Below are 27,869 nucleotides of genomic sequence, written 5' to 3'. Positions count from 1 at the left end.
TTCGAGATTCGAGTACGAGGTTATTTGCTTACTTACTTACGAGGTGAGTCTTCTCACTATACTTACCATGGGTGGTATCCTTGTGTGACCGGATGGTCTTGTATGCTTATCTTGAGTATTGTGATATCCTGCATTATGTCTTTGTGATTTATGTTGTGTATTATTGTTATGAGCTTATTGAGATAGGACCAGAGGGTCTGTAGCACCTGGTTCTTGGTACATATTCTGTTATTAAATATTCATTTATTTTTGCATTTTTAGCCTTGGACTCGGCTAGTCGAAGGACTGACTCACCGAGTAGAAGCGGGATGAGACGCGGAGTTTAAGTTGCAAACTCGACGAGTCGGGTCCCGGACTCGGCGAGCAGCCGCTGTCTGGACAAAAACCCTAATCCAGGGGTTTGCATCCTATTTTAAACGACCTTATGTAGCCTCCATTCCCCCTTTATGCTCCCAAACACTTCTCTTAGCAAACCCTAGCCGTTTTTGAGAAAATCCAAGGCTTTTGAGTGATTCTTGTGAGTTTTGACCTCAAGGAAGAAGGAAGAGCATAGAAGGATCAAGAGGAGACTGAAGGATTTGAGTTTGGTTCACCATTTGCAGTCTATAGAAGGTATAAAGTCTGAACCTTGCTCATTCATTTGTTAGATCCCTCTTTGGGGTGATTTAGGGCTTTTATAAGCCATTTTTGGTGGCCAACCAGGTTTGCAAACATGGTTGGGGGTTTGAGCTTCTAGATCATGTCATTATTGGAGTTACAAGACAGATTTGGGTTGCTTTTGCACTCAAGGAAGGCCCCATGCAACAAAAGAACCATTTTAGAGCCTTTTAAGCTCAAAAGTCTCATGCATTCACGTAAAGTTTGTAACTTTACGTGCTAGATCGAGTTTAGGGGCTTGGATCTATCTTTTGGTTAAGTGTTGTACATCAGAAATCGAAGTTTGGAGGGGATGTGACTGACTCGGCGAGTCCATTCCTGGACTCGGCGAGTCCAAGGGTTCTGTCCCATATCAGTGAGGGTCAAAAGGACCAGATGAGTGTGGAGAGGTTTTAGGGAGTCCCGGGGAGTGACCCAACGTTCTGAACTAAGCAAATTGTTCTGGAAATTCATGGTACTCGGCGAGTGCATGAACGGACTCGGCGAGTCCAAGGCAATCTTCATAGAACTCGACGAGTTGTTCATCAACTCGGCGAGTCGAGGACAGAACATGTTCATCGGATGAAGAGTAACTCGACGAGTTGTTCATATAACTCGGCGAGTCAAGGGCAGGACATGAGTATCAGTTGATGATGAACTCGACGAGTTGTTCATACAACTCGGTGAGTCAGATGAGGATTTAGTCGGTGTTCATTTAGAAGGAAAACTCGTCGAGTCATTGCCTAACTTGATGAGTAGAGACGGGTATGAGGTCTAATGGAAGGATAGGGACTCGGCGAGTCAGGTCAACTAGAAGTTGACTTTGACTTTGACTTGGTCAGGGGGTAAAATGGTCATTTTACCCTAAGAGTAGATGTCAGTTTCTGACTAAGTGTTTTGTGGGATTTTAGCCGGAGGATTTCCAAAGCAGCAGCAGTAGTAGTCGGAGGATTCCCGCACAGTTCAGCAGCTACTACGAGGTGAGTTACCTTCCAGTAGCGGTGGGTTTACGGCCACAATGCCGGCCCACTAGTAAGGTTTGTATGACAGATGATAGTCTTTGTGATATCATCTAGGATTGCTACTACCTGATATGTTATATGCTAGCATGATATGTTGTATGTGATAGTAGTAGAGTTCGGTTGTTAGGACCGAAGGGTAGTCAGACACCCCATATATGTATGACAGTATGTGATGATATGTTTGCATGCTGGCTTGTTATGTTATATGCGATAGAGGTAGTAGGAGGGGACCAGTCCCCGAGTTCGGTTTTAGGACCGAAGGGTAGTCAGCACCCCATAATGGCTCGACATGGGTAGGTCAACGCCCCAGAATGGCAAGACACGGGTAGGACGGCACCCCATAATGGCCGCATGGGTATGTCGGCACCCCAGAATGGTCGTACTGGGTAGGTCGGGCACCCCAGAAATGTCTGGCAGTATGTATGTGATATGATTGTATGGTATGTGGTACGATGGGGGGGGGGAACTCATTATGCTTCGTGCTTACAGTTTTCAGTTTTGGTTTCAGGTACCTCTTCTGTGAAGGGGAAGGAGATGGCGCGGTAGCGGCACATCATACACACACACTTTGGTTTTCCGCATTATGAGACATTCTGGGATTGTACTCTGACATTATTACTATTTTCATGTTTTGGGTATTTAGACACGAGATATGTTTATTGAAATGATATGATCGGATGACGTTTTACTATAAATGTTTTACAAACTACTTAATTTAAATGAAATTTTTGGCCTGTATTTTTGGGACGTTACAGGGTCCACCCAAGTTATGGGACCGGAGGGTCTCCACTAAGACACATTGACCGAAGGGTCTTATTCGCATTATAGCCTCGAGTGGCTAATGTGATATGTGTGGTATTTCGGGGAACTCACTAAGTTTCGTGTTTACCGTGTTATGTGGTATATGTTTCAGGTTCTTCTCAGGGTTGCGGGAAGGTGTCGGCTTGATTATACACAACAAATAAAAGTTATGTTTCGAGGATTCTGAATTATTAATCAAATAAGTATGGAGTTGCGTTTTGTAAATTAAATAAATGAGATTTTTGTGAATCGTGTCATGAGAATTATGTGGTTTTAAAATGAAAATTTTGTTTGAAAATTTACGGTGTTATAGTAATCATAAATAAACTAAATTTCAATATTAAAACAATATCTTTACTTGTACTTATAAAGTTATGTATTTAACTTTAAATATATTAAACTTAATTTATTAGATTTAATATTTTGTTGTATGTAAACTATTATGAGTTTAAAGCTACAATTTTTGAACAGTTTGGACAAAATGCTTAAATTGTTACTTTTAAATATAACATTACAGTGTCAATTTAAATATAAATTTCTGTTCCACTTAAAAAACCCAAAGAATATTGTGTGAATAGTTAAAAGTAATAAATCGTAGTGCTAAATACAAAAAATAAATTGTAATCTCAATTTCACTAAATATTTCCTAAAAGTATTTTTATAATCGTTAAAAGTTTAAAATAAGTAGCTTAAAATAACTTACAATAACAATATTTAAAAATAACTCTATATAAATGAGTATATTGTTACCTTTAAAATCGAAAAAAACAATGTTTGATGTTTTAAATAATTATAATGATAGAAATTAAAACGTTAAACAAATAAATTTTAAAAAATTAATTAATAATAACAACAACTATAAATAACATTAAACCATATATTATATTTAATTTTATTCATGAGTAACTCGCGGGTAAAAATTATTCAAACGATTGAAATTATATAGTGATAATATATATATATATATATATATATATATATATATATATATATATATATATATATATATATATATATATATATATATATATATATAATCATATAATTCAAAACAATCAATATATTATATCATTTTAGTACACGAATTATTATATTAAATTTAACAACAACGTTATTGTTATACTTAAACAAACATATATTTGTAAATATTTCTACTATATAGATATATTTAAAAAAACATATATTTGTAAAGATTTCAACTATATATAAATGTTTCTGTGCAACGCGTGACCATTTGTTTAGTTACCAATAAAAGGTAACCAGGTATATTTAATTGTGTTTTGTTGTTGATTTGAAAAGTCCATATGTAGCAGGTCTAACATATCCTTTTCTTGGCTTATATTAGTTACTAGTTGTGAGACTCATATATTATATGAGTTAATATATATATATATATATATATATATATATATATATATATATATATATGTGTGTGTGTGTGTGTGTGTGTGTGTGTGTGTGTGTGTGTGTCAAAATATTTGAGAACTTTGAATTTATAAGAAAATAAGAAAAATAATGAATTATTATAATGGAAATATTTATTATCTTTTAAATTTAAACAAACAATTTAAATAAATAAAAGAAACTAATGATATTTAATTTTGGAAATTTTGAAATTAAAATGTACATTCATTAATGAAATTGATATCCATTTATTATAATTATTATATTAAAATATTATGTGGAATTTATTAAAATAGAAAAACTCATAAATGACATGTGTAAAAAATTAATTCAAAATAACCACAATATGACATTTAACAAATTAGATGAAAGTGTAACAAATGAAAAAAAAAATCTTCATTTTATTAAAGATGACTTGTGAGTAGTCCCTTGTCATCCTTTTTTATAAATAAGACTTAGATAAATTGATTTCCTAAATACTCTATCTGTTAAATTTATTTAACTTTTAAAACACTATATCAATTAAATTTAGGGTAAATGTCACTGTAACCCAACAAACTTACGTGTTTTGGTTTAAAAGGTCCCTCATCTTATTTTTTTTGCTTTCTAAGGGTACGAATTCATGTTTTTAAGATTTAAAAGGTCCTTTTGAAAAAAATGAAGGGGTCATCCGGTGAACCCCTTCCTAGTCAGCAAGTAAAGTCAATTGTTAAAGTCTTCCCTCAATTGACACGGTACATGACTTACAATAACCCTAAATTCAATAGCGGTGGCCATGAAATCAACGAAGACTCCATCTGCTTCTCATTTTGTATGAAATACATCACAACAAATCGGAGGTTTAAATCAGAAAAGATAGCAGCGGTGTCTCTTCCGATTTCAATCAACATTCTTCATTTTGTTCTTCGTCTTCTTTGTTATTGACAGAGTAACCTAATCATGAACATCAAATCTTATCGATGTGTGTGTCTCAATTGAATAATTGTACCTAGAACCCAATCGCCACCCTCATTTTCCTTTGTTCACCACCAATTTGCTTAGGTGTCATATTGAATAATCGTCTTCATTAGATCACTAATGTATACAAAATGGGGGGCCTTCATCTTAATTAGATCAGGAAGGGAAATTGATGCGGACGGAAACAGGAAACGATGGGGTGATTGTTTGTGGCTGATCAGCGAGCACTGGTCGAGGAAGGAAGACGGAAGTAGTAGGCGGTTGCAGTCCTGCTGCATCTTCAACGATTAGGTAACGAATGTATAGTCGAAGTCGCTAGGGAACTCTAACATTGGCTGGCGATCGCGAGAAGGGGAGGGCGTCAAACTTCGGCGATGGCTGGGAGGTCATGATGAGGGGCGCCGACACTCTAGGGCTGCTCTGGTGACTTCCTTCTTCTTCTGGTCCGATCGACTGCAACATAGGAAGGGACAGAAGGTTCATCGGAAATTGAACAACAACAATTGAAGGGTGGTTGTGAGGAGCTCGATCGAGCAAGGAGTGCTTAGATTAATCCCCAAAGTTGTTGACGAGGCAAAAGTCTACTAGGCTCCAAGTATTGCCGACGAGGCTACATATCATCATTTTTTAACCTATTTGGCATATCTAACCGGTTATAATGGGTTGTTTACCCAAATTGGCCGGTAAAATACAAGTTGATGCCCTTAGAAAGCAAAAAAAAATAAATAAGATGAGGGGCCTTTTAAACCAAAACACGTAAGTTTGTTGGGCTACATTGATATTTACCCTTAAATTTACGTACACAACGACATCATTTTTTGTATTTTAGATTATGGTTTCTTTTTCGAACAATAACCGCATTTGCTAATAAAATATCACGTAATAGCCATATTTTGGGGAAAAAACATTTATAGCCACCATTTTCAAAATATATTCTTATTTTTGAAATGGGTCCCCTCCATTTAAATTGATATCATTTTCTTCATTTTCAAAGTACATTACATTTAAAAAAATGTTCCCCCCCCCACCCCCCCCCCCCCCCCCCCCCCCTCCGTTTTAATTACTTCTAATTCATTCTTCAACATGACTTTAGAAATTTTATTTTAAACTTTTTCTTTATATGATATGTTATTTTTTCATGGAAAACATGTTAGAAACATATAAATGTTCTATGGAAATCGTTTTATTCAATCTTTTTACACAAATAGTAGTATCATATTCTCATATATATATATATATATATATATATATATATATATATATATATATATATATATATATATATATATATATATATATATATGACTGACAATTTTTCGACACCACCTGCGACACGACACAAAATAAATGAGTTTGGGTTGAGTTTTTCAACCATCCATCCTGTTTATTAAACAGGTCATATATGAGTTTCTTAAAAATAAACGGGTTGACCCGCCAACCCGTTTATATTTTTAATAAAAAAATGATTTTGTTTTTAAATGTATTTATGTATCAAGTATTAATATTTAATAAGTATTATATAATATATACAATTGATTCATAGACAATTTGATTGTATTGACAATTTTACTCGTGGTGGATGGCCTAAGGTCGTAAGTTATAACCTGTAAGGCTAAGTCTATAACCATTTTGCTCATTTGTCTTAAATAATAATCTCAAAATCAAATCGCATATGAGCATATCTCCCTCTTCCAGACTTTCAGTCTCCCGGTCTCCCACAGTCCTACTCTCCCCTTTGTTATTCTGTGATCGAAATCAGGTATCGAAATCACAAACGACGTTGGCGCCTGAAGGTTGAAGTGGTGAAGCCCACGAACCTGTCAACCTGTGAACCTATATAAATAAATGGGTTGGTGGGTCATATATGAGTATATGTTTAATAATGATTAAAATGTTCGAAAAATGAAGAACATGTTCACGAAGATGTAACTTTTATTTTGAATATCTGTTTTGTCGTTTTATTATTTTTTTTGTTTACATGATAAAAAAAATTATAGATTGTTTGTGTTCAAGTGACTAATAAAGTAAATAAAGGCAATGAATAAGTTATTTGTGTCTATAATATGATATCTTTAGTTGTCAAAACTCCACTAACAACGAAAGTTAGATGTGTTGGACGAGTTATTTGGTGACATTCTTTTCCTAAACTAGGTGTTAGAATTAGTTTTGTCACGAGATTATCTTATCCAAGCTAGGTATGTCCCCTAATGATGTGGTTACAGAAACCCAATAATGTTTTTATATCTCTTGATTTGATAATCATTTAGATAAAAGTGTGTTAGAGACTAATCTTTCACATGAGTGATTATCAACCAAAAGATGAAAAATTCATGTCTAGTTCTTTTGTGGTGTTGTCCAATGTAGCCACAGAGGCTGACGTCTGGGATGGTCGGAGATGCGGGTTGATCTAGGATGTGGGTTTCAGTCGTTGAGTTATGAGTTAGGCATGATTTCTATGCGTTTAAGTACAAATCTCCTATTTTTAAATATGTTAAAACTATACCTCATAAATCTCTTTGTTAATCGGAGATGCAGTTTGATCTGGGATGTGGTTTCGAACCTGTTTGACCAGGAATAAACGACGAAAGCGGTTCAACAATGATTGATTTTATGTTAATTTTTAGACTGGATCGAACTAGACAAAAATTGGGTTGAATCGATGTGATATAATCGATAAAAAAAACCTTTTTGAACCGTTTTATTAGATTTAAAAAGTTAAATTTCACTTAGCTTGTTAACAAAATAGTTCATTTCTAAAGTAAATATAAAAATTCGATCGATCAATCATGTTAATTGGAATGTAAACAACTCGAAGACAGACCACTACAAGATGTAGGAAATGTTTTGATTATATATATATATATATATATATATATATATATATATATATATATATATATATGGCTAGGTTATTTTGTTTATTACATTTATTGTGTGCTAGAATGCACCAATAGGAATTTAGTAAATTAAATAATTATTTAATTAAATAAATATAGATATTAAATGATTTCCATAATTATATGTATATTAAATGATATCCATAATTTTAATTCCGTTTTTATGGAAACTAATTATATTTGTCATTAATGTTACCAATAACACTCTTTCAGAATGAATTCGAATCTAGGTTTTTATATATGAGTTCGTATTTTGTTTCAGGATCCACTCACTTAAAATACAATAAAATTGCATTGAATATGAAAACGAGAACTAGAATACACTATCATTCTGTTGGAATACACTCTCATTCTTGTAGATGTGAATTCATTTTGAAAGAATATTATTGTTGACATTAATGACGAATTTAATTAGTTTCCATAAAAATGAGCTATAAGAATGAATAGCATTTAATATACATATAATTATCACTAAATTCCTATTGGTGCATTCTATCACACAATATATATATATATATATATATATATATATATATATATATATATATATATATATATATATATATATATATAGGGGACGGTTCACTTGAGATTAAAAAAAAGTAGAGATCTTGAGATTAAACATCAGCCACATATTTCGCATTTGCCGCTCTAATGCTTCAGCGTACCAGCAGCAACGACGTATGCCTAATCATAAATGATTATATGGCAGAGATGTATAATCATACAGGATTATACGTGTATATACGTATATGCATAATCATAAATGATTATACATATATGTCTGTTCACAGATTGAGTAATGATAAATGATTATTACAGTTAGTCGCAGAAGAGGTGATGGTGACAAAGGTGGTGGTAGTGGTGGTGGCGGTGGCAGTTACGGTGGTGGGGATGGTGGCAGAGGAGAAATGAATGGGTGGTACTGTGTAATCATTTATGATTACACCGGACCTATCGCCCCGGTACGCAAGAAGGTTATTGCGGCAGATGTGAAATACGTGGCTGAGATTGAATCTTGAGATCTCTATTTTATTTTTAATCTCATATATATATATATATATATATATATATATATATATATATATATATATATATATATATATATATATATATGTACATATAGGGTTAGGTTCATTTGAGACCACCTATATTTTGTGAGACCGTGAGACGCATTTTTTTATTTTATTTTTTAATTTTTTTTTAGTTAATTCAAGTTTCAAAAATAATATTTAAAAAAAGAATTTTTTGATTTTTCCATTTATTTTGCATTTTAAAATTCTTTTTAGAATATATACAGTGTAATATTCTATTTAGAATATTTCACGTATTTTTCAAAAAAAATGGAATTTTTTTTATTTTTTTTAATTTTTTTTAGTTAATTCAAGTTCCGAAAATAATATTTAAAAAAAGAGTTTTTAGATTTTTCCATTTATTCTGCATTTTAAAATTATTTTTTAGAATATGTCAGTGTAATATTCTATTTAGAATATTTCACGTATTTTTCAAAAAAAAAAAACGAAAATTTTTTTTATTTTATTTTTTATTTTTTTATATTTTTTTAGTTAATTCAAGTTCCGAAAATAATATTTAAAAAAAGAATTTTTGGATTTTTTCATTTATTTTGCATTTTAAAATTATTTTTAGATTTGGTCTCACGGTCTCACAAAATTAGAATGGTCTCAAATGAACCTGAACATATATATATATATATATATATATATATATATATATATATATATATATATATATATATATATATATATATATATATATATATATATATATATATATATATATATATATATATATATATGAAAATAAAGAATACAATGTTTATGGGAATCAAATTAAACCGACGATGGAATAAAAAATTATAGCGATACCGCAACTAAAAAATCAATTTTTTAAAAACCAAGCAAAAAATACATTTGTTTAGTCAAACAATTAAGTATTTGTATTTCATGGAAAACGTACGCAAATCCTGACATCTTATCTACAAATTCTACCGTCTCGGAGTCTTGGTCAAAACCACCAAAAAAAAAACACTGAACAATCATCAGAGAGAGAGAGAGATGGAGAAGACGCTAGAGCTCCGATCACTTGGAAACACAGGCCTCAAGCTCAGCTGTGTCGGATTCGGAGCATCCCCTCTCGGCAGCGTCTTCGGCCCTGTCTCCGATGAAGAAGCTATCGCCACCGTTCGTGAAGCATTTCGACTTGGCATTAACTTCTTCGACACCTCCCCGTTAGTAATTTTCACTCAATCTCTTGTAATTTACGTACCTCACTTTTACGCCGCTAAGTTTTTCTTCTACGTTCCAAATTTGTGAGGAACACTCAGACATATGATGCAATTTCCAAACCCTAAAGTTCCTATTCTGATTATTCTCCTCCATCAAATCATTTATTTAGAGTTAGCTTCACAACGCCTCTGTCGAATAATGATTTTCATCTGAATTTTTTTTTCTTTAACAGTAACGAGGTAATATAAAGTATTCCTTCAATCTCCATAGCGCATAACGTGATCTTATCTAGTTTATTAGCGATCATGCTTTCAAGCATCATTATTGACTGTATTTCGATCAATTACAAGCAGAAAGTTACCAAAAATTTCTCACAAACTATCACATTTTTCGGATCTGGAAATTGATCTTCCTTGTGTTTGTTCTATAGGTATTACGGAGGAACATTATCTGAGAAAGTCCTTGGAAAGTCGTTGAAAGCTGTTGGAGTTCCCAGAGATCAATTCATCGTATCAACAAAGTGCGGGAGGTATAAAGATGGTTTCGATTTCAGTGCCACTAGGGTTACCCAAAGCATAGACGAAAGCTTAGAACGCCTACAGCTCGATTATGTCGACATATTACAGTGTCACGACATTGAATTCGGCTCACTCGATCAGGTACTCAAATCAATCATATGAACTCTTCGATTTCTTTCATCAACATCAATCACTCATCAATCCATCTAATATTCTATCATATCAATCATGAATCCCAGATTATAAACGAGACAATCCCTGCACTCCAAAAGTTAAAAGAAAAAGGGAAGATCCGATTCATTGGTATAACAGGACTTCCATTAGGAATCTTCAATTATGTTCTTGATCGAGTACCATTAGGCACCATTGATGTAATCCTTTCATATTGTCATTATGGAATCAACGATACAACATTGGAGGATCTACTTCCATATCTTAAAAGCAAGGGAGTTGGTGTGATCAGTGCTTCACCTTTATCAATGGGACTTCTTACAGAAAATGGCCCTCCAGATTGGCATCCAGCTTCATCTGAACTCAAGGTATTCTTTAAATCTTTGATTCTTTTATCAAATTGGTTCTTATTTTTTGAATCTTTTTGTGTTTGATTTCAGGCTGCATGTCGTAAAGCTGCTGATTTTTGTAAAGAGAAAGGGAAGGATATATCGAAATTGGCTATGAAATATAGTTTGTGTAACAAAGATTTTTCTTCAATACTAGTGGGGATGAAATCTGTTCAACAGGTTTGATATGATTTTGGGATTAATGGTGTAAAATTTTAAGTAATAAGTGGTTTCTGATTGTTGATTTTTGTAATAACAGGTGCAGGATAATGTTGCAGCTGCTATGGAAGTTATGAAGGGTGAGAAAGATGATGAAATTTTAGTTGAGATTGAAGAGATATTGAAACCAGTGAAGAATCAGACATGGCCTAGTGGTATTCAATGAATTTAAGTTTTGTTGCTTTTTTTTTACATGTAAATTTGGTTGTTGATGGCTTTATATCTTTAAAAGAAAGTCTATCTTCATTCATTGTTATGTAATGCTAAATTATCCAAATAAAACATGGACCTAATTTCCTATAAAAGTATCAAGAAGCTATTTGCTACTTAATTACAATGACAATAATAGATCAAAATGCTAATTAAGTGGAATCCAACTTTGATATGATTTTGAATTGACAAACACAACAAATTTGATTTTAGAAATTAGAAGTGATGCAATACAACTATACAAGTACAAGTTCAACTAATGAAATACATCTTTTTTATTTATTAATATATATATTTTTTCACAAAACAATGGTTGAAAGATGAAAGAATTGATCATATTCAGAGAAATAAGAACCATGTTTGTAACAAGTCCATAAAATAAGAACGAAAACCACATAACGATTCATCTACTTCAGTCGCTAACAAAATTGCTCCATTAATTGTTGGTAGATGAAAGAAACAAAAACAAAATCTCCATGGATGCTTTTATTACACTAAAAACAAAAACAAGACTACTGCAAATATTTGTTATATCTAACTAGCTTCATTTTCTAACATGCTAAGATACCATTGGTAGAACTTAGAATAGAATACCCATTGCCATTGGTGATTGATCGTCTTCTTCATTTGCAGTTGCATGACTCACATGTGCATGGACTGCACTTGCATCCTCCATTCTCGCCGGCCGCCTCTGCACCTCCGGCTTCACGCCCACTGCAACACAACCCATAATTGAACTAATCATTAATCACCACCAAATTTCATTTCGATTTAGCGATTTTTGACTTGCAATTGCCAATGGAAACCCACGAAATTGAAGGGGGGAGAAAAAAGAAGAAGAGATCAGATTGCGTACGTGTTGTTGGGTGTAACACCGAGAATAAGCGTCTCAGTGGTGGTGTTCTCGCCGGAGATCGTGTCTGGGTACATCTTGCACCTGCAACCAAACATCAAATCAAAATCAAACATTAGGAAATCTAGAATCGGTTCGCTGCAGATTACATGCGAGAAACAAATCTGAGAATTCCAAGGAAAATAAAAATTAATTTCACAATCGATTTAGATTGATATTCATATTCAATCTAACATAAAAAGGGGAAAATAGATCAAATCAAATTGTTAAATAATGAATATCGATGAAAATTTACCCGCCGCAGCTGCTTCCACACTTGCAGCCAGAACCACAGCCACATTTACCAGCACAGCAAGATGACGACATTGTTGCTTCAAAATTCGAATCGAGTAGAAGATTTGGTTATGGAATGTATCAAAGCAAAGCAGTCTCTGTAGAACGAGTAGTTTGGAGGTTATTTGATCACTGCTATTTATGCGCAACAGCAAGAGGGAGCAGTGTGTAACAGTTATTGATCTTCACCCTCCACGTATCACGAAATCTTCATGCACACCTATTTCACCGGTAATGGTGGTGATAGGCGTTGTTGATCCGGTTTTGGATGCGGGCCCGGATCTTAACTACACGTTTCACGTATTTGATTACCCGGTTATTCATCTGAAACGAACCCATTTTCAATATTAAAGTGATAGGTAAATTAATAAATGATTATATTGATTTTTTAGGATTAAACTCAATTTAAGTGTTCTTTTAACATGTTTATCAGTAACTTCTTTTATATATATAAAAAAATCAAAAAAAATCCTGAACATTTCTTTTTTCGAAAAACTCTACTTAAAAAAAACTAACATTTTGCAAAAAAAAATTATTTGAACAAACTCTTTTTATAATTTCTACGTGTTTTATGTTGTTGTTTATAGTGTTCTTGATATCTTTAAAAACTAAAATCTGACACTGACAATTGATTTTTTTTCAAAACAAAAAGAAATAATGTCGTGTCCAATTCTTGTTGGCAGAATAAATATGACTATGTGTAGAACAATGATTTAAGTTGGGTTGGTATCTTAGATCCTTTCGAGTTTGAAAGTTTTTTTTTTCCTTAAAACAAACTAAGATGTCAAGTCAGATTAGACCGTTGGTCTTCACTTGATACAATCTCCAAACATCATTTAATTAGATTTTGATAAAAGTTTTACCAACAATAATCAAACAACAGGATTATTATGGATCAAATAACATGAAATATGGAATTAAATTTCAAGCATCGATTGAAGTTTGAAATCTTAGATTGTTTTTCGAATCAAACATAATAATAATATCCAAACTCCAATCTATATTTAAAATCTTATTTCAAATTTCATTGATTCTACATTAGAAACATTTTCAATCTTAGGTCGAGTCTTGCTATAAGAATATAAACCCCCTTAGACCTCAACAACATCACAACAAACCAAAACACCATAGCTCAAGTCTGAATCAATACAAACCTTACTATAAAGCGATTGAATTACAGAAAACCAGCTAAACTAGCTATTAGGAGTCAAAGTTGTGATTTTTAAAGTTTAAACACTTTGTCCAACCAATGATAAATCATGTAAAAGTATATACCAAATATATATACGTAACATACTCACAATTAAATAATTAAACGTAACCTCAATTTATATAAAGATATTGTTTTCATCGTGAGAATTTGTGTTGGAATCTTTCCATAAAAACAAAATAAGTAAAGTAAAAAAGAATTTGCCACTTGTGATTCAGCAATATCTTATTGTAGGAAAATGGAGTGCTGAATCAACATACTGTCAGTATCTACTACACAATCAAGTGGCTTGTAACGCCTCACACTTCACTCTCGTCTCTTCACTGTAATCGGAACCCAAAACCTCCTTCTCTACCCATCCATCAATGGCTGCCACCAGACTCATGGTGTCAACAACCAACATCGGCACATCATCTTCACTACTCTTCAAAGCCGCCGCCTCCCCATTCTTCAAACCTCGCCATTTCAGCCTTTGCTTCAATAACACCACCAAATTAGTTTCGAAGAAGAGGAGTTTCACTTGTTCGGCTCTTTACAGGCCTGATTTCCAGATCAAGGAGGAAGGAACGCCCGAAACCCTAGATTACAGAGTTTTCTTCGTCGATAATTCCGGCAAAAAGGTCAATATTCATCTCTCGTTCCGATTTCTGTGCTTTCGCTGATTAACGTTCTAGGGTTTCGATTATCTTATTCGATTTCGATACATTGCTTTAGATGTTTGAAAAATGTATGATTGGTGATGATATTAGGTTCGAATGTGTATGCAGTATGGTAATTATTGATTTAGGGTTTAATTGTGAATACGTGTTGATGGAATTGGGATATAATAATGTGATTTATTGTTTCAGATTTCACCATGGCATGATATACCATTGCATGTTGGTGATGGAACATTCAATTTTATTGTTGAAATTCCAAAAGAATCAAGTGCAAAAATGGAGGTTGCTACTGATGAAATCTTCACACCCATTAAGCAAGATACAAAAAAAGGGAAACTTAGATACTACCCGTAAGTAGTTTTGCTTTTTCTATTAAGTTGTTCTTTTTGTATCAAGTCAAAAAGAAACACTCATATAATATACCTTTGATTCTCAGGTACAATATTAACTGGAATTATGGATTGCTTCCACAAACATGGGAAGATCCATCATTTGCAAATCCTGATGTTGATGGAGCATTTGGAGACAATGATCCAGGTAACTTTAAGAATCCCATTTTTACCAAATTTGTATTAAATGATTGTGTATGTATGAAGGATTTTGTTAAATTCAATCTAATACACCAAATTCTTTTAATTTTGATATTGTAGTTGATGTGGTTGAAATTGGTCAAACTCGTGGGAACATTGGTCAACTTATGAAAGTCAAACCTTTAGGTTGTCTAGCTATGATTGATGAAGGAGAACTGGATTGGAAAATTGTTGCAATCTCATTGGATGATCCAAAAGCTTCACTTGTTAATGACATTGATGATGTCGAGAAGCATTTTCCGGTATTAAACCTCTTTGACTTTGACTATCACTGTCGGTATGTCACTAATAGGACAAGGACTCAACTCTCAATCTCTTGTATGTGCAAAAGACGAAAATGCCCTTATTTTTTTATCATCGAAAATAGCCCTAATTAATGACTTTTGTTTAGGGCACACTTACCGCAATTAGAGATTGGTTTAGAGACTACAAGATTCCTGATGGGAAGCCTGCCAATAACTTTGGTCTTGGCAACAAAGCAGCTAATAAGGTAATAAACTAATAAACTTGAACATTTTTTAGGGGTATTTAAGTAATTTTAATAATTTATGAAATTAATCAAACAGGCATACGCGTTGAAAGTGATCACGGAGACAAATGAGTCATGGGCTAACCTAGTCAAGAGATCAACTCCAGCTGGGGAGCTTTCGCTTGTGTAGCATTAGTAAATGCAAAATTTCTAAAGATTTTCAAGTTAGAATGAGACATTTTAAGCAAATTTTTTTCATAAATCAAAGATTTCATTTGGTATGAAATGAAATTCAAGAGCTACTTTTGCATATTTCATACATGACAACTTAAGAACTCTCGATGTCTTATTTGGCACCTTTTTTTTCCCGTTCAAAATTGCTCGACTTGAAACTTATGATCCGGATTCGGTTATTTCGCCTTGGAAAAATGTTGACTGGTCAAAATCGACGATGTGGCATTATGATGGAAATTATTTTAAAAATGCAAACATTCCTTTAGGTCGTCTAATCATCGAATGGATTTGTCTTGTTTGACTTTTTTGGATTTTCAATATCTTCATCATCTTTATCAACAAATGGAATAAAGATACCTGCAAAAAAATAAAAATAAAAATAAAAATGAAATTTAATCATGGTTTTAAGATATGTTTGAGAAAAATAGCTGAAGAAATGTTTGGGAAAGGTACCTATACACCATATTCCAGCTGCTAAAAACAGTACGGTTGTCAAGATTAATGTGGATGTTCTCCAGTTTCCAATATGGTCCTGTTAATTATGAAAAAAAATATATACAACTACTAAACTCTTTATTTATTTATTTATTTATTTATTATATAAAATGTAGAAATACAAACCTGCATAACTCCAACAAGTGGAGATGAAGGAACATCACCAAAGATATGAATTGATACAGTAGATGCAGCCATAGCCAATGGTCTTAAGCTTGGTTTAACAGCATGAATAGACACAAAGTTTACAGGACCCTGTAGTGTGGGGAAAAATATTTATTTATTTTTTAAAGAAAATCATGTTTGATGGGATGATTTGAATAAAAAGGTTTATACCTGAGTGGCAAAAATGAGCATTTCTCCAATAAGAAAGAAAACAATGAAGACGTACATGTTCTTGAAACAAAAGGCACTAAAGCAAAATATTGCCCCGAAAAATGTTACTGATGAAAGAAGCTGTGTAGGGTATAAAGATGACAATTAATTAATATTTAATACAAAATCCACTAATTTGATTAAATTAGTTATATAAATGTTAGAATTGTGTGTGTGTGTACCTTAAAAGCATTAGGGATTGTGGAATCAAGTTTATCAAGGACAAAACCTCCTGTTAATGTCCCCACAATTCCACCCACAATCGTGATTCCTCCAAACATCATGTCAGCATTGCTCTACAAACATCATGTTATCATTAATCAAGGCTTAATAAATGCAAGAAATACCAACCTATTTTTATTTTTATTTTTTATTATACAAACATTATATTTTGAAAATGGTCACCAATTATCTTTCAAATACAAACCAATTGTATTTCTCACGTACCATATGATATATGCTATAGCCAGCCTTTGGTCCCCAATATGAATAAGCACCTATCACAAAATTGTACGCAATATAACCTAAAAAAAAAACCATTCAAAAGTAAACAATTAAGATACGCCACGTCATCATTTTTTCCCTTCAAGTTTCTATTAAACAAAAAGGGTACCTAAAACATTTACTATATATATTTTCTCATTCATAAGCTCTTTAATATCTTGGAAAATGCTAGTAGTTTGAGCATCAGCCCTGCAACAAAACAATAAACATTTAATAATTTAATTTCTAAAGCCATTTTTTTTTATTTTTATAATTAATATAATAGAAGAACAAACCCTAACTTGTCTTTTGAAGATCCTGCGGCATTTTTAGCATTCGTAATACCTGCTTAAAAACAAACCATGAGCCAAAAGGGTAGTTTCTAAGTTTCGTCATAAACATGGTAAATACTGATACAAACAGTGAAAGCAGATACTAGAAATAAAGCAGTATGCTGCTAAAAATGTACCTTTGAGATGCAAAGGTTTCATTACAAAACCCAAAATAACAAATGGCACCATCATAACTGCTTCACTTAAAAACGCGTATCGCCAACCATAACTACCTCCAACCTGAAAATATAAATAATATTTTTTTAAATAAAAATTATAAAAAAAAAAAAAAACTCAAATAGAGAAAAAACATCACTTGCCAGTCCACCATAAACATAACCAAGTGCAATTCCTGTTGGTATACACATGTAAAATATTCCTAGCCATGCTGATCTCTGTGATATTAATAAATTAAAATAATTAAAAAAATGATTATATTAAATTATTTATTATTATTAATTATTATTTATTAATAAATGAAAATAGAAAGAATCCACAAGAAAACCTGTTTTGGGGGAGCATTTTCATCAATGAATGGAGCTGCAAGACTTATAAAAGAAGCTTCACCAACACCAACTAACCTGAATTTTTTTTTAAAGATTTACATCATGTTGATGATGTGGCACATTTGATTGAAAAAAAAAAAAGAATAAAAACTTAATTTTTATTTAGTATCTTACATTCGACACACTGTAATTGACCAAAAACCAACTGAAATTCCACAACCAATTGCAGCAAAAGTCCAAATTAACAAACCAACTGCAACAAGCCTAAAGGGATTCATGCTGCACATTAAACAAATACCAAAAATGTAATTCATCTTGACAAACAATAAATACATAAATAAATAAATAAACTTACTTTCAGCTTTATTGTTTGTATCTTTTTTCTTGATAGTTTCTTTACTATTGGGTGGATGTATGATTGTCTATTTATTATGAGTCATCATCAAGGTTCAAATTTGAATATTTGAAGAAAATTGATTCAATTATTTGTAATGATGGTGTAGAAAATCATACATACATATTTCATATTACCTCTTAGCCATGGATGCAAATATTGGAGATGCTATAAGAAGTCCAACCATGAAAGCAGAAGATAGAACACCATCTTCACCATTGGTCAAGTGAAACTCACCCCTGCAAAACACAGAAAAGTGAAAAGACGATAGTACCCTTAGGGTTTCAAGGACAAGATAACAAGTATATAATAATATATTTCCATGAATTGAATCCAAAAGTAAGACTTACTGAAGTCCAGTACCACTTGAACATTCTCCAGAAGGTTTGCAAGTTTCTGGAACCCCGTTTACACCAGTACTCGCAATTACTCCTCGATCCAAATATGTTATCAAGTTGATCACACAGAATAACCCAAGCAACCTGTTAATATACACAATCAATTACCCAATTTTATTAACGAAACTTCCCAATTGAATCCTGCGATTCATAAAATATATATACATAATCGCCTAAAATGAAACATTTAAATACTACGATCGAACCTCAATGAACACAAATGATACCAAAAATGTCAATCGATTTTAGATAGAAGAAGAAGAAGAAGAAGAAGAGGGGAAGGGATTTAAGATCTACGAATTCGCGCATTTTGAAATAGGTTTAATTCTATTCTACAACAATCATAGATTTAATTAACGATGATTAGTGTTACCTCCAAGGGGTGAACCAAGAAGTATCAGCTGAATCGTTGTCAATTTCAATATCAATCGAATGTTTGTCGGATCCTTTCTCTACAGCACCCATGTCATGTAATGCCTGTGATTATTTGAACGCAGAAGGTTTTCAGTGGAGTTTTGTTCTTGAAGAAGAAGAAGAAGAAGAGACTGCAAAACTTTTTTGTTGTAAAAGAAGAAATCCATCTGATTGACATCCTTTTGTTATACTGCGAACAGGTGTCAAATTTTCATTTCAAGTTTGCTTAATTTCCTTTCCCTTTTTGTGTTATGATGTTCTTAGGTGGTGTTCCGTGAGTCTCTGAGTCTGGATTTATTTCTCTTACTTCCTATTTGGAAGTTTGACATTTATTGCAATTTCTATCCTCAAGTTTCAATTCTGACAATTTACAACCAAACTAGATTTATGCTGGCAATGGGATAAATAAATGACTAGGTTCATTGAAAAGCAACATGAAACTTTGAAATCTTACGTAATCAAGAGTAACAAATTATTACTTTTAGCCTTATATTTGTTTCTTTTTTTTCTTTTCACGTTAAGTTAAATTCATATGGATAAAAGGGATCAATGGAAGTGAAAAACCATACATAAGATGGTGTATCCCTTTTCTAATAGAATAAATCGTATGAAAAGTTGTTTGATAAAACCGAATCATTTATTGTTGAACGGTTAGTACCTCTTAATAATTAAGAAAATTTAGGATTCCTTAACTGTTTAGAGGTTATATCAAACTCGCTAAATACTAACCGATTTAGAGATGACCTTTGAATGGTTTCATTTAGATGTTATCAAACAGCCAATAGCGAATCTAGAATTGAAAACCATATAGTTTTCTAATTAAGTGAAGCTGATAAAAATAAAAAAGACAACAATATTTATAGCAGTTCAGGTCGTATACTTTGAAATACTTAAACAAATATCTAATAGTTATTTTAAAACTCTTCAAAATTTACCCATGAATGTCTTATACCATGAAATATTAACATAATTGTATCATTACTAATATATTCTAAAATAATTTTTTCGATATATGACACTAAATTATCACTAAAAATTTATCATCCATTTTGTTGTGTATTAGCCTTTATCAACTTCATTGCTGAAAATACATCTTTCACACTAATGTTGCAACAAATAAGATCAATATAAATTTCAAGATAAGATAAACCTTATGAAAGATTGTATTTTTTTTTTCTTTGACCATCTTTTTCTAATACTAATACTATAAGGTAGGTCTTAATCTATAAAATTAAAAATCTAGGAGCCAATACTAAAGTCATTTTATCATTACGCTTCAAATACAAATTTAATAGTATTAGTCAATTTTAATATTTAAGAGTATTAATCGATATTAATGTGAGAGGGCTTAACCGATTAAATTCTTAAGTCCAAAAGAAAAATCCTCTTACCATTCATTCACAAAGGGAACCAAAATGCATAGTAGTGTGATGTTGTTTAATTGGCGAATGTACAGGTATTGTTTGTGATTAAAGTAAAATGGAAGGGACCAAATATCAATAACTAGAAAAAGCCATTTCCATCTTAGGCTGACTGCCGTTGTAAACGGTGGGACCTCAAGAAAAAGCGCGCGAAATCTATTCCTCAAATAGAGCCCACGCGCGCGTTCCACTCCATCTCCTATCCAATCGCCACCGTCCACCACCGGATACTGTCAAATTACGACTTCCGGAGCAATCGCCACCATTGACCTCTCCACAACGCCTATATATATTCGCCGTCGCTCTGTTTAAATATATTCACTGTAGCTAAGGTTTTTCAGCATATTCAGCGTATTTTTTGATAATTCCTTCTTTTGTTGGCAGAATTTAATAAAATGTTTTCATAATCATGCAATCTTTTGATAATTTATTGCTCCTTTAAGAATTATATCGTTATTATGCTTATATATCTACTCACATTTGACAATCATAAAATATTTTAGGAAAATTACAAGTGAAGCAAGAAATACTGAAAGTTAGGTAAGTTAGATTTTTTTTTTTTAATGGTTAAATAATTTTTTTGAAAGTTTATTCTTTTTGTTTTCTCATGCAAAACAGTAAATTACCTAAACAGAAAAATTATTGAAATTGGCTACTTTTATATACAATCAACCCAAAAAAAAGTAATCAAAAAACATATCGTCAAAATCCAAGGTTAATTTTATTTTTTTAACCATAGCTGATATTTATTTTCTAGTTTCTACTGCCACAAAATGTCAAAATAAAAATAAAAACCTAACAAATTTTGTATGAATCATAAAAATAATCACGTTTTAAGATTTGTTAATATAAGTAGGGAAAATGACATATAGGCCCTATAATGTTTTTAGTATCTACCCTTTTAGCTATTTAACTTATTTTTTGGCCTAATAAGGAAACCAAGTAAGGAGAACCTGTTTATTTAGCCATTTTCACCTCTTTTCCCCGGTTTTATTGACAAAACTTTGGATCCACCTCTGTCTCTCTCTTCTTTTCTTTTTACCAAAAAGAACATTTCATCTTCTTCATCTCTTAATCAAAATTTCACATCCAATCATAAACAAACATACACTTGCACACCTACTCTCGCTCTCTCCATATTTTTGGGTTATCCAAAATGCAGTGCTCAACAAACACTCAAAAGAAAACCCATAAATCCAATTTTATAATCGATTTATGTAAGTGTATATGTAGGTTTGGTTCTGGAAATCGATTTCTATATGTTCATCCCCAAATATCGATTTTTATGTGCATGTTTTCGTTTCTGAAAACGATATGTGTATGTGTTTATGAATCTGAAATTGTTTCAAAAAGTTACATGTATGTGTGAATTAGAAATCGCTCCTTCTTCCTCTGGTCACTCACTGACCCTCGCTCGCCCTTTGGTATCATGTGATTTGTATGTTTTCGTAATGTTTTTTTGCAAAATCAAATCAAGATTTAGAGAGAAGGCGGAGAGGCACTGTTTATGTGAATAAGAAAGAGGAAAGAAAGGTGGGTGGCTGTCGGCTCTAAGAAATTGGAGCTTCAAGATTAAAGAAATTACTCTGCTCTTATTTCTGGGCTAGCAAACATGCACATAAGATTGGACGTAATTGTGGATATAACTTCAAGGAACGTGTTACTCAATGAACATACAAACCCCACAATGACAGATGTGGGTTATCAAGATTGTTGATAAACATAGCCAATCTTCATGCCGAAGAAGATGATTGGGTACGACTAGATAAGTAGAAGCAGTCATGTGGCTATTAGATGGTCGGTGAGGTTCACCGGAGACGACAAACGGTGGTCAATGATTAAACAAAAAACTCAATCTCCTTATTTGTTGATATGATGCTAGTTACAGCAGGAGTACAAGACCTCTATTTGCAGGTGGGTTTCAGGGAGAGAGAGAGTTAGAGAGAGAGAGAGAGAGCGTATGAGAAAATTCAAAATCAATATAAGAAAATTGGTCAACAAATGTCATTGTGTCAACGAAGTAACCGGCTGACCCTTTCACTTTGGTTAAAAGGATGTAATCCACCCGACAAAAACAACTTTGTGCCCTCATAAGGCCACAAAAATTGTTTAGGGTCTAAAAGGATAAACCCTATAAAGTTCGTAGGACATTTATATCATTTTCCCATATAAGTAACCACATTTTATTTTATTTATTTATTTATTTTTTTGGAACCGCAAGTAACCACATTTTATTTAGTGTTATAAATATGAGTCAATCTTTTAAATACCTACAAAAGTTACAATTACATATCAACGGAAGGTAAACTAGGACCGGTACACCAATAAACCAACTTAATGAGTGAAACTTAGATTTATGAATAAAATCTGCCACCTTCATGGGATTGCATCTAAAATTCTTGACCACAAAATCATTCGGGACCTTCCGAATGGACAATAGAAAAGGACTCCTAAACTTGACCTCAATCTTGCTCAACCCAAAAGCACCAATCTGGGACAGAAGGCTCGATCAACACATGCCATGGGATAAAAGAAAAAAAAAACAAACAAACCAATTTCAAAAACAAGCCCAAATCTCATAAGCGAAACGACATCCAAAGAACAAGTGGTCCACCCCCTCCTCAGCGACCCCACAGAAGTAACAACGAGATGATCTAATTCTAATCACCACCACTCTCAATGTGGCTATGTTTGATGCAATGGATGTAGGTCTTTTTTATCCTGTTAAAGTCGGTGATGATAAGGATTTCACATCTTCTGTATGCACTCTGTTTATTGGTAAATGGTATCGGCTTAACGTCATGAATTTAATTGCATCTTGAATAGCTTTCATGAAGCGTCAGGTTTGCATATTCATCTTCATAAATCGATAAAAATGAAATTGAGATGGATTGGATTATTCAGTGGTGCAAAACACATAGCTAATGTTGCGGGTTGTGAAGCTGATCAGTTACTTTTTTTCTACTTAGGGGCTCCAATCTGAGTTAGTATGACTCGTATTTCTAGCTCAAATCCGATTTTGTCAAAGTTTAAGAAGAAATACAAAAGGATGGCAAGTAAAAATGGTGTCTATAGGTGGAAGATTTTCTTTGATCAATGTTTGGAGCTTTGGGAATATATTATCTTTCTTTGTTCAAAATGCCTTGTAAGGTTGGTAAAATTTTGGAGGCAGCTAGGGTAAATTTCTTTTGGGGAAGTGAACTGGATAAGAAAAAAAATTGCTTGGGTTAAATTCTTCTCCTATTAAGGTGAACATTTTTTTGATGGAAAGCTGCTTTGGATCGTTTACCCACGAAAGATAATTCGCTAAAACAGTGGCTTCTCAAATCTTTCAGAAAGTTGGTAGATGGTGTGTAGTTGATTTTCCCCATAATATTTTACATAATATTAACCCACATAATATTTTACAATAGACAAGAGTACTAAATCACAGTATGAGTAATGTTACAGTTACACCCCCTAAAAAGGAAAAGTTTTATAATTTCCCAAAACTGTACATTTGCCACGTGTCAAGTCCATCAATCTTTTCCTTTTCCCTTTTTATAGTGAAGCAGAAGTAGAATCTCCATTAGCCACCTTAGACTCAAGCAAAGGTGTCACATCTGGCTGCTCAACACGTGTCCCCAAATGCTCACTGTCTTCTTCATCATATCTATCCACACTAGGTAGAAAGATACCTAAAAAAACAACAAACAAACCACATCAAATTCATTTCATTTGTGGAAAAAGACTTATATGCCCTTACCTATAAACCATATTCCAGCTGCCAAAAAGAATACTGAAGTTAAGATCAAAGCAGATGTCCTCCAGTTATTAAGTTTGTCCTATGAGTGTCACAGATAAAACTATTAAGAGTCATTGATAAAATTCAAAATGAAGAAAATTAAATAAAAAGGTAATTTTCAAACCTGTAGGATTCCGACAAGTGGCGAGGAGGGCACGTCACCAAAGATGTGAATTGAGACAGTAGAAATTGCCATTGATAATGGTCGTAAACTTGGTTTAACACTATGGAGACATACAAAATTCACAGGACCCTGTTTTTATTTATTTATTTATTAGAATCTAAATGATAAATAAATAACCATAATTCAAATTCGTAGCAAGTTAATTACAATTTACCTGAGTGGCAAAAACAAGAATCTCCCCAATTAAAAAGAGAACCAAGAAAACGTATAGGCTGCTGAAACAAAAGGCACTAAAGCAAAACACTGCTCCAAAAAACGTTGCTATGGAAAGTAACTGCAAAAGGTATAAATAATATATATATTCAAAAGGAAAAAATAATAATTAATTAATAAATTATAAATACAAATATGTACCTTAAAAGCATTGGGGATTGTGGAATTCATACGATCCAAAAGAACACTTCCTCCTATTGTCCCCACGATTCCACCAACAATTGTGACTCCTCCAAATAATAAATCAGCATTCTCCTATAAAAATATTCAAATATGAAAAATTCCAAAATGAACACTTTAGAAGTTCTATATAAAATGTTGTTACCATTTGATATATGCTATAACCAGCTTTTGGGCCCCAGTATGAATATGCACCAATGACAGAATTATACGCTATGTAACCTAAAAAGGAGCCATTAAAAGTAGAAAATCAACAAATAATAAATTAAGAACAATATTTGAGATTTGAGAATATTAATTAATTACCTAGAACATTTACAACATATACTTTCTCACTCAAAAGAGCCTTTATATCTTGCCCAAATCTTGATAACTGATTTGAAGTATATGAAACATAGCTGAATAAAAAAAAATGTCAGTGTAAATAAATAATATAAAACAGGTTTTAAAGATGTAAATTTTATACGATATTGATTTATGGAAAACCTGGAAGAATCTTTCTTTGAGAACTCTTCATTCAACAACCCTGGGATGATTTTAGCATTCGACATGCCTACATAAACATGGAACTTGTTAACTATGGTGAAAAAAAAATGTTAATAAAATAGTAATTTAATAGAAATTGTTAAATTTACCTTTCAGTTGCAAAGGTTTCATTACAAAACCTAAAATAGCAAATGGAAGCATAAGAATTGCTTCACCAAAAAATGCATATCGCCAACCTAAACCATCTCCCACCTATAAATCAAAGAACATAACAGAACAGGTTATACTGTATTTCACATGCATTGGACTGAGACCGATGTGAAAGGAACAAAAATTGTTGTTTTTTGTTCCTACCAAAAAGGTTTGACAAGATGGGACAATCTCTTGTCTGTACAAAAGACATAAATACCCTCATCATAAAAAAGGTCCCTAGAAACCCTATCTTGTCCTATCTTATCATGTCATGTCATATGAAAAATAGAGGCATACCAATCCACCATAGACATAGCCAACAGCAATTCCAGTAGGTATGCACATATAGAATATTCCCAGCCATGCGGTTCTCTATAAAACAAAATGGATATAAAGTTTAGCTATTGAAATTATAAATTTATACAAAAAATAAAAAACTAAGAAACAAAAAATATATAAATGTGGAGGATAATATTAGCAAGTAAGAAAGAGAACCTGAGCTACTGGAGCATTGTCATCAATGAATGGAGCTGCAAGACTTATAAAAGAAGCTTCACCAACACCAACTAACCTAAAGACAACAATATTTCAGTTACACCAAAAAAAAGATGTAAAATTTATGAAGGTTGATGGTGTTTGAAAGGGTAAAATGGTCAACTTACATTCGACAGATAGTGATTGACCAAAAATCAACTGAAAGCCCACAACCAACTACAGCAAGTGTCCACACTGACAATCCAACTCCAATAAGTCTAAAAGGATTAATGCTGTGTTCATATACACAAAAATATAAAAAAATAAAAAGATATCAGTGATTTTTGTCAATCGAGTGATATTTTAGATTTAGAAAGAGACAAATTACCAACTTACCTCTTGGCTAAGGATGCAAATATTGGAGATGCAATAAGAAGTCCAACCATGAAAGCAGAAGATAGAATACCATCTTTAAAATTGCTTAGGTCAAATTCACCCCTGTAGAAAAGAAGGTATAAAGTTCATCTGAGAAATGATGTTATAAAGTTACTGATATTAATTAACTCACAATATCAGATGCTTGGAAGTAGGACTTACTGAATTCCACTACCATCTGAGCACACATTATTCTCTGTACAAATTCTAGGGCTCCCATTTACACCATTAGTGGCAATTGCTCCTCGATCTATATAATTTACCATGTTGATCACACAGAATACCACAAGCAACCTGTTCATTATGAGAATTTCCAGATTAGTTTAGCTGGATTTCTTCTCAATTGATCGAGAAGTGAAAAGAGGAAAACAGAAGAAACATGAAGAATGTACGTGTACCTTTTGGGAGTGAACCAAGAAGGAGCAGGATCAGATACTGAAGTTGGATCTATAGCCATTTTTTCCTTCGTCTCTGTCTCAGTGTGACACTAGGGCTTGAAATTTATTGATCTTCAAGTCCTGTGTTTAACCTTCCTATTCCTGAATATTCATGTACGGTTACTTTTTATCTGTACATAGATACAGTATATCAGTTAACTTATTGGTTGCTTCTGATAATTGTAGTGGAAGACAAGTTAAACCCACCAAACCCCCTTTTTTTTCCTAATTATTGTTAGTTTTTCTTCTAATTTTATAGTTTGTATTGATGCTGGTGTAGATATAGGATGGAAAATGGAAAGATTTTGTCAAGTTGAGATATATGATTCTATGTAAGATACTAAGATTCCTTCTCCGCATCACATCTATCCAAAACCTAACGATGATTTGTGCGAATTCCTTTTTACCCACCATAGAAAGCCCGAATAAAAGTCTTCGTTTCGGTAGTTAAGGTGAAGACCCGAAACCGATAATCATCGATCGGACTTGAGGAAACACAAATTGATGAATTTAACACCAAAAAAAAAAAAAAAACTCTGATAATTTGGCGGCTGCTAAAGCAAGTAATTTTGATTTGACTAAAGAAAAAATCTTGACCGAACTTACAGGAAGGTGGTGACGGCCGACAGAGACGGTGATCGAAGGCGGAAGATTTCGAATCTGATCAATACAATTTGAATATGCTGTGTGTGTATGTGTGTGAGAGAGATTGATTGGAAGACCGGGCAACTCCAAACCCATGTTTCTTTAACCAGACATGTGTATCGATGAGGATGGGGGACTTTCTATTTTTGTTGAAAGTTACGTAGTTAAAAAAAATATATTAGGGTTCACCTTTATAAAAAGTA

General features: G+C 32.8%; 5 protein-coding genes across 6 annotated transcripts; 2 read left to right on the top strand and 3 right to left on the bottom strand.

The window, feature by feature from the left end:
• The first annotated feature begins 9,713 nt into the window (after positions 1 to 9,713).
• LOC111881024 (L-galactose dehydrogenase) lies at positions 9,714 to 11,591 on the top strand. The gene is made up of 5 exons (XM_023877420.1): positions 9,714 to 9,965; positions 10,394 to 10,622; positions 10,721 to 11,020; positions 11,093 to 11,221; positions 11,301 to 11,591. The coding sequence occupies exons 1-5, from the start codon at positions 9,793 to 9,795 to the stop codon at positions 11,424 to 11,426; spliced, it is 957 nt and encodes a 318-aa protein (XP_023733188.1). The 5' UTR covers positions 9,714 to 9,792; the 3' UTR covers positions 11,427 to 11,591.
• Positions 11,592 to 11,881: 290 nt separating this feature from the next.
• LOC111881017 (metallothionein-like protein 1) lies at positions 11,882 to 12,881 on the bottom strand. Its single transcript, XM_023877412.3, has 3 exons — positions 12,619 to 12,881; positions 12,327 to 12,407; positions 11,882 to 12,184 (listed from the first exon to the last, which is right to left on the bottom strand). The coding sequence occupies exons 1-3, from the start codon at positions 12,687 to 12,689 to the stop codon at positions 12,094 to 12,096; spliced, it is 243 nt and encodes an 80-aa protein (XP_023733180.1). The 5' UTR covers positions 12,690 to 12,881; the 3' UTR covers positions 11,882 to 12,093.
• A 1,211-nt stretch (positions 12,882 to 14,092) lies between these two features.
• On the top strand, positions 14,093 to 15,980 carry LOC111881016 (soluble inorganic pyrophosphatase 6, chloroplastic). The gene is made up of 6 exons (XM_023877411.3): positions 14,093 to 14,486; positions 14,715 to 14,875; positions 14,962 to 15,062; positions 15,176 to 15,357; positions 15,507 to 15,605; positions 15,682 to 15,980. The coding sequence occupies exons 1-6, from the start codon at positions 14,232 to 14,234 to the stop codon at positions 15,772 to 15,774; spliced, it is 891 nt and encodes a 296-aa protein (XP_023733179.1). The 5' UTR covers positions 14,093 to 14,231; the 3' UTR covers positions 15,775 to 15,980.
• On the bottom strand, positions 15,816 to 19,456 carry LOC111881018 (probable sphingolipid transporter spinster homolog 2). Its single transcript, XM_042897889.2, has 15 exons — positions 19,175 to 19,456; positions 18,754 to 18,885; positions 18,541 to 18,642; positions 18,184 to 18,288; positions 18,009 to 18,084; positions 17,824 to 17,898; positions 17,641 to 17,743; positions 17,474 to 17,516; positions 17,302 to 17,381; positions 17,136 to 17,212; positions 16,871 to 16,984; positions 16,650 to 16,769; positions 16,440 to 16,568; positions 16,272 to 16,350; positions 15,816 to 16,175 (listed from the first exon to the last, which is right to left on the bottom strand). Exons 1-15 carry the CDS (start codon positions 19,264 to 19,266, stop codon positions 16,090 to 16,092), a joined length of 1,413 nt encoding a protein of 470 aa, XP_042753823.1. The 5' UTR covers positions 19,267 to 19,456; the 3' UTR covers positions 15,816 to 16,089.
• A 4,541-nt stretch (positions 19,457 to 23,997) lies between these two features.
• LOC111881023 (probable sphingolipid transporter spinster homolog 2) lies at positions 23,998 to 27,121 on the bottom strand. 2 transcript variants are annotated; one of them, XM_023877419.3, is made up of 15 exons: positions 26,983 to 27,121; positions 26,747 to 26,878; positions 26,546 to 26,647; positions 26,338 to 26,442; positions 26,171 to 26,246; positions 25,973 to 26,047; positions 25,633 to 25,735; positions 25,484 to 25,550; positions 25,304 to 25,395; positions 25,143 to 25,219; positions 24,959 to 25,072; positions 24,759 to 24,878; positions 24,545 to 24,673; positions 24,382 to 24,460; positions 23,998 to 24,313 (listed from the first exon to the last, which is right to left on the bottom strand). In XM_023877419.3, the coding sequence occupies exons 1-15, from the start codon at positions 27,039 to 27,041 to the stop codon at positions 24,177 to 24,179; spliced, it is 1,467 nt and encodes a 488-aa protein (XP_023733187.1). In that variant the 5' UTR covers positions 27,042 to 27,121; the 3' UTR covers positions 23,998 to 24,176. The 2 variants fall into 2 exon arrangements, with proteins under 2 accessions (XP_023733187.1, XP_052623285.1); XM_052767325.1 differs by lacking the exons at positions 26,747 to 26,878; positions 26,983 to 27,121 and having other exon boundaries at positions 25,304 to 25,398; positions 25,490 to 25,550; positions 26,546 to 26,665.
• Positions 27,122 to 27,869: the final 748 nt, after the last annotated feature.

Source organism: Lactuca sativa, chromosome 9 (assembly GCF_002870075.4).
Source record: "Lactuca sativa cultivar Salinas chromosome 9, Lsat_Salinas_v11, whole genome shotgun sequence".
Lineage (NCBI taxonomy): Eukaryota > Viridiplantae > Streptophyta > Magnoliopsida > Asterales > Asteraceae > Lactuca > Lactuca sativa.
Note: the sequence above shows the minus strand (reverse complement) of the source record. Positions and strands in the feature narration are given on the sequence as shown.